This window comes from Acyrthosiphon pisum, unplaced genomic scaffold, assembly GCF_005508785.2.
Source record: "Acyrthosiphon pisum isolate AL4f unplaced genomic scaffold, pea_aphid_22Mar2018_4r6ur Scaffold_21823;HRSCAF=24984, whole genome shotgun sequence".
Classification (NCBI taxonomy): domain Eukaryota; kingdom Metazoa; phylum Arthropoda; class Insecta; order Hemiptera; family Aphididae; genus Acyrthosiphon; species Acyrthosiphon pisum.
The window spans coordinates 1-6,563 of record NW_021771330.1 but is presented as its reverse complement, the minus strand read 5'-3'; the positions used below and the strand labels follow the sequence as shown (position 1 = coordinate 6,563).

Sequence of the window (6,563 nt, the reverse complement as noted above, 5' to 3'; positions counted from 1 at the left end):
AATTATTATCAAAAATGATACCTAAATTCGCGTACTAGAAACTTCTTTAATAGTTAAGCAAATATTTAAGTCACTACAACTCTTACCATCGTTACATCTATGTATTTTAATATGAGTAAGTGTTTGGAAACTTTTATAAATTGAAAAGGTCATAAACATTGATTTATTTTCGTTAAGCGTCAGATTTCTGTCACATAGGATTCGGTATATATTATTTAATCCAACAGTTGCTTTATGATGAACGCCGGTCCATGTTTACTTTATGATTATAAATTAGAATGGGAAGGCATATATGTATATTCAATTAATAATAGTTAACGTAAATTTTTCTATATTTTTAACTTTTTAAGGAAACTAAATATACGTATATATTTAGTAACTCCCGTGAAAGGGCATTTATTTATATTTTGTACTTTATTATGTTTACTTTATTAACCTATATAATTTACATTGATTTTATTCTTGTTAAAGATGATACATTAAAACAAAATTATTATTGCATACATACCATTAGTCATAGTTTTCACAGGAGTTATTTTAATTTTATCAATTTGTGTTGATGTTCTTATAAATTCATTCTCATTAATAAATTCAGTATCAATAGCTTCAGACAAAAAATTATTGGACAACTGGTTACCTAAACATAATGAAATACTTTTATTTAATTAATAGCACTAGTACTACTTTTTAAGTTGTGTTATGAGCTTATAACACAATTTATAAAAACACAGTTATACACCTAATGATCATTAACCACTCAAGCATTTGATATAGGATATATATATATATATATATATATATATATATGTATTTGCTTATAATTTTAATAAATTAATTTAAATATTAAATTTACTTGTTATATTTGTAGATTTAATAGGACTTTTTATTACTACTGCGTGAGTTGAAGTTGTTAATTGATTATCTTCTGATGTGTTGTGTATTGTAGGAGAAAATAAATGGTTTTCTGAAAACAAAACAAAAAAAAATCAGAATTTGGTAAAGTAAATAATTTATATTTGAAAGTTCTACTTAAAATTTAAACCAATTTCGGTATCGGAGAAAAGTTATTGGTTTTGAAACAAAGGCACCTAGACCTAGGTATGAATTAAAAAATACTAAATATGATAAATTGTACTTATTAAAATTAATTGGTTATATAAATACCGGAAGTTTGTAAATCAGAGGATATTCCATTCTGAAGAATATCGGCACGCTCTATGGTATTATGAAGAGTTGGAAAAGAATTAAACATTGATTGGGTAAATATTTTGTTGTCATTATCCTCATTATTCTTTTTCTTTTTTAGATTTGATGCATGAGTTTTTTGAGAAGGCAAGTCGAAAAATGATTGTGATACCTCATCGTCACTTGATGAATATTTTTTTTTGGCATGAGTACGTCTTTGTGTTTTAACATCATCATCAGTATTAATATCAGTGAAATTTTCCGCCGTTTTTAATTTGTGTTTAGCATTTATGAAGTCATCTAAATAATAATAATGATATTTATTCATTTATTTATTATAGAATATATGAAATATGTATAAGTACCCACTACCCAAGGATCACTTACCATCCGATCCATATATTTTAATAATTGTAAGTGGTGTCCATACAAATTTATAATTGCTGTTACATTTTACATTTGGATCAGCCATTTTTGACACCAAATTGTCATACAATTTAGAATTCTTTAAACCAACAGGATAGTAAAATGTCAAATCATTTATTTTCCAGTTTTTTGGAACTATTTGTAGCCCATCACTAAATTCAACGATGATGTATTTTCTAAGAAAAGTAAATCACATACATGTTTGTATAAAAAAATATTGGTTGTATTTTATGTTATTAAACTATTAAAACAATAGTTTGACTTAAATATTATAATGTGTATTGATATTAGTTACATATAATTAGTTATTTATTTATTTATAATTTTATTAATTTATTGTATTTTTGGAACTTCGTCTTTGTCAATATGAAGAAGAGGAAAAGCTGCATATTTAGATTTCTTTCTTGGAATTTGATAAAGACAAATTTTTGAATCAATGTGATGAACTGGCCAACTTGCTAGTTTTGAAAGTGTATGAACTTCATATATTCCTAGTTTTGAAGATAAACATGGTAATGTAAATAAATTTTCTTTGTTTAAAAATTTTCGACCAATTACCACTTCACATTGTAGTTTTTTATGGTACGAAATATTATAAATTTTAACAATATCACCATTTATAGTACTACAATATTGGTTTTTAGAATCTTGGGAAATTAGAGTGAATTGTTTGAATTTTAATGATTGATATTGAGGACCACTAGTATCATTAATAAGTGGACCTTTTGAATGCAACTTATAATAGATAACTTCTTTTTTTAAATCACAGTTGCACTGAGATACATCATTAGATTTTGCTTCATGGATCCTTCGAACAATTTGTTGTAGCGGTTTATCATCTTTTTTTATCATTTTTTTTATTTTCTGCATATAATTTTCAAATTTGAAAGTAGAAAATAAATCCAAAGATCCATAATGTTCAACATCTTTAGCCAAATGTAGTAATGCATGAATATTGTGTGATATGTGATGTGTACCATAAATCAATTTGAAAGACTTTACAAAATTAGTTAATAGATCTTGACAATAATTTATGAACTCTGGCTCATTTGAATATTTATTAGTACACAAAATACGAATAGCAACGTGTAAAATCAAAAAATGTATATAAACTTCTTCAGATACGACTGAATATAAAACAATTGGACCATAATACAATAAGAATTGTCGTAATTCTGTAGCTTTCCACTGTTTCCACATGTTAAAAGACCTTGGCTTTCTTTGGAATTCTAAAGGTACAAAAGGTGTAATATTATTGTCTATAGAATTTGAAATAGTTTTAACTTTGCTACTAGACAGTCGAACTTTGAGGCTATCACATAACCATAAACTTATTAATTTTTTAGTAACCCCAAGACATATAAGATGTTGATAATCAAGTGGTACCTCAGTAACTAAACGTAAACCCGGTATTTCAGTAAGTGCAGTTTTTCCCATATGATAATCTTCGTCTTTATAATTGTCAAAATCTAAATCAGTTCTCAAGACAATCGTTTCCGAAGGGAAACAAACTCGCCGTTCTATATATGTACCTTCAGTTGTACATTTGGTACAGCTGGAATATCCTCCATGACTTTTTATGCATAACATAAATGATTTTGCCGGAGCATCAGCACTTATTCCTTTTATATGGAATCTATACTTGTGACCATTAAACTCAAATCCATTTTCAGTCATATACTTAGATTCTTGAACAAAATCATGCAAAAATTCATTAGAACTAGCTGGTTTATGTTCTTTGTCAAAGTATATACCAATTATAAAAACATGATTATATTCATAAATTGATCCCAAAATTGGCCAAACTTGACTATTTGACGATTTTGCTATTGGGAGTCCATCTACATTTATCATTACACTAATAGTAGAATTTGATGTACAAAATAAAGGATGTTGTTTTAAAAAATGAATTATACCACATTGAAGCCCAAAGTGATAGTACTCCCCAGGAAATACCTTTTTTACATTGGTAGTTCTAAGAGTCTGCATTAGTGTTCTGGCATCCCTGGGCAAATTATCTTCAATGACATGTGGTTTAATTATTTTTAATAAATTAGATAGTGCTTTGTGAGTAATATTGTTTTCAAGAGTCCAAGACACTAATTTTTCCTGTAAACTTTGATTTTCTGTAATATCTTTATCAGTAGATGTTTCTGTTGGCTTAAATTTAACAAGCTGCATGTTATATTCACTATCCAATGTTGGTTCTGAATGTATAACTGATAATTCCTCTGATATTTTTGAAGAAAGAGATTCAATTACTGGTCTATTCATTTTTTCACATGACACAACTTCCTTATATAGAGTATTTTCAGCACTAATTGTACTTGAAATATTAATTGATGAAGAACCAGAGAATATGTTTTTTTCTTGAATTATTCTTCTTTTTAATTGTTTTGATGATATTACATTTAAAGGTTTTTTTTTTCTCTTCGTAATATTTTTCTCTTCCCTAACAACACAATTATTAGGTAGGCGTTTAAACTCTATACTATATCAATTAATCCAATTATCTAAGTAAAGGGAACGTTAGGTATATAAGAACATTATATTGTATTCTTCTATCTAATTGGTAATATATATCAAAATCAAAATTGTATAGCTACTAAGTCAGTGTTTCTTAAACTTTGTTTTCCATGGATGTTACTTATGAATAATTTATAAGGGTTCTGCAAAACTTAAGTGCTTTTTTTCGAAATTTTCAAGAAAATTACTTTAAAGAAATTTAATTTAAGGTTAGTGGGGGCTAGTGGGAAAATGTTGAGTTTATCGTACACATTTATAAGTGTAGGTAATACTAAGTATAATATCCGTAATAATAAAAAGCGATTTTGCTCATCTCATTATAATATAATATAATACAATTAACATTTTGAATTTCCGTCTGTCTGTTATTTTAAAAACTTTGGTAAATTTTAAAAATATTTTTTGAATTAAATAATCCTTATATAAAACGACACATTAAAACTATTGACACAAAGTAGGGTTCCACGATTATAAAAAAAATTAAGGAACGCTGGTCTAGGTTATTAGAGTTAAAACACTTATTACCAAACTTGAATATAATTCATAATTTTTTTGAAGTAATATTATATCCTTTTTGTAAAATATTGTCTGCCACACCCAGGTATAATGTCCACTTAAGTTTTAATCGTTATTATTTTTTTTTATTTAGTGAGTATGCAATATATTATACTAGCTATATATTTATATAAATAAATTATGGCCTATACAGTATATTATTAAAATAAAACAAACACCAAACACATAAAACAAAATTATTAATCTTTAAATAAATTGCTTACCGTGAACTAGACATGATTGTTGAAATATACGGATATCATATAGGTTAGGTATAGTTTGTACTCTTTGTTCAATATAATCTGCAATCATAACAATAATAAGTATTTTAATTAGTAAAATGTGAGCATATTATAAAATTCAAAAGAACCCTTTATTCTCAAATTATAGAAATCAGTAAGAGAAAATAAATTTGTTTTGTTATCAAATTTTCTGATATTCTCATGAGAAAGAGCAAAAACATTTTTAAGAACGTTTCTCAAGTAAATATTAGTACCTATTTAGTAGTACCATTGATTAAATATATTTAATAATTATTAATATGTATAAATAATATATATTTAATCAATGGTAGAACCTAGGTATCACAGATCAAATAACATTTATTTTATTTTATTTAATCTGTGGTAGTATTAATAGGTACTCATTACAATAATATATTATGGCTAAAATATTATTATATAATAATATATGCTCAGAGACAAATTACATTAGTACAATAATTACTGTTAAATATTTATAAACTTATAGTACTTACCAAAGCAAACTAGCACGAAAAGTTAAGATATATACACAACAGACATATATTAGTATTATATAAATTATAATACTAGCAGCTGCCAGTACAAATGTACAATACTAATATAATAGGTACAGTACTGTGTAAACACAACACTACATGACGTGTACACTGACGACTGACGTGATGTCTCGACTCTCGATGTCAAGAAATTTGTCTGATTATCCGTTTATCTTTATCTATAGGTTCGCGGCGAAATCACGCGATCGTACCCACCAGTTATCGTAAAGGCAACTATATATAACAATATAGTAGATAAAATTCTGGGATTCCCCATTAAATAACTATTAATACAAAATAGTCAGTTCACACTTTCACAGTAGTATATTATATATTTATATATAATATATACATATATGTAGCGCTCGATACACTCGCCCGTATTTCCAACAACAAGACTACCATATGGTAGCTATAATATATATATATATATATATAGCTATAATAGCCGGTCTATAGCCTGTCTATCTCGGTCCGTGGTTGTTTCCTTTGAAGCTTATCCCATATACATCCCACGAACTTCCATTTCAGATGTCCCGCGTTGGAACTATTTAGTATATTTCCCTTAGACGTCCTGTGTTATTAGGGTAGGCGTGAGGGGCGTGACTTTTTTTAAAATATTGCTGTGAGATTAAATAAAATAATAATCTAATATGATGAAATAAATCCATACAGCAATTTTATGATTTTCCATCAAACAAAACTGATACGAAAAAATCGCAGTAATTATATTATTTACGAATTTATTTTTACAAGATTATGTACTTCGTTGAGTATAAATATTATATCGAAGCGAAATAAAATGCTATGTGCCTATTAGAGATATAGGAGACTATGATTCGAGACCAGAGGCGGTCTTAGGCCATACATTTTCATAACATGAAATTATGAAAAAGCGAATAATTATTTAGATACAGTATAATAATGGGCTGAATATGATTTTATAAAATCGTTAATTTTTAGAATAAAAATATTTTACCATTTGCCCAACTCGTAGTTCCTAGTCTATAAATTATATTTGAGAATCAATTCTGTAACACGGTTGAGTATAAGTAATAAAAACCACCACAAA

The 6,563-nt window shown here is 26.8% G+C and overlaps 1 protein-coding gene across 1 annotated transcript; it reads right to left on the bottom strand.

Moving 5' to 3' along the window:
- Positions 1-508: 508 nt before the first annotated feature.
- On the bottom strand, positions 509-5,094 carry LOC115034970 (the record flags this gene model as incomplete). The annotated part of the gene is made up of 5 exons (XM_029492582.1): positions 4,917-5,094; positions 1,573-1,787; positions 1,165-1,485; positions 854-964; positions 509-637 (listed from the first exon to the last, which is right to left on the bottom strand). Coding segments are annotated over exons 1-5 (790 nt in total), but the record flags the coding sequence as incomplete, so codon positions are not given.
- Positions 5,095-6,563: the final 1,469 nt, after the last annotated feature.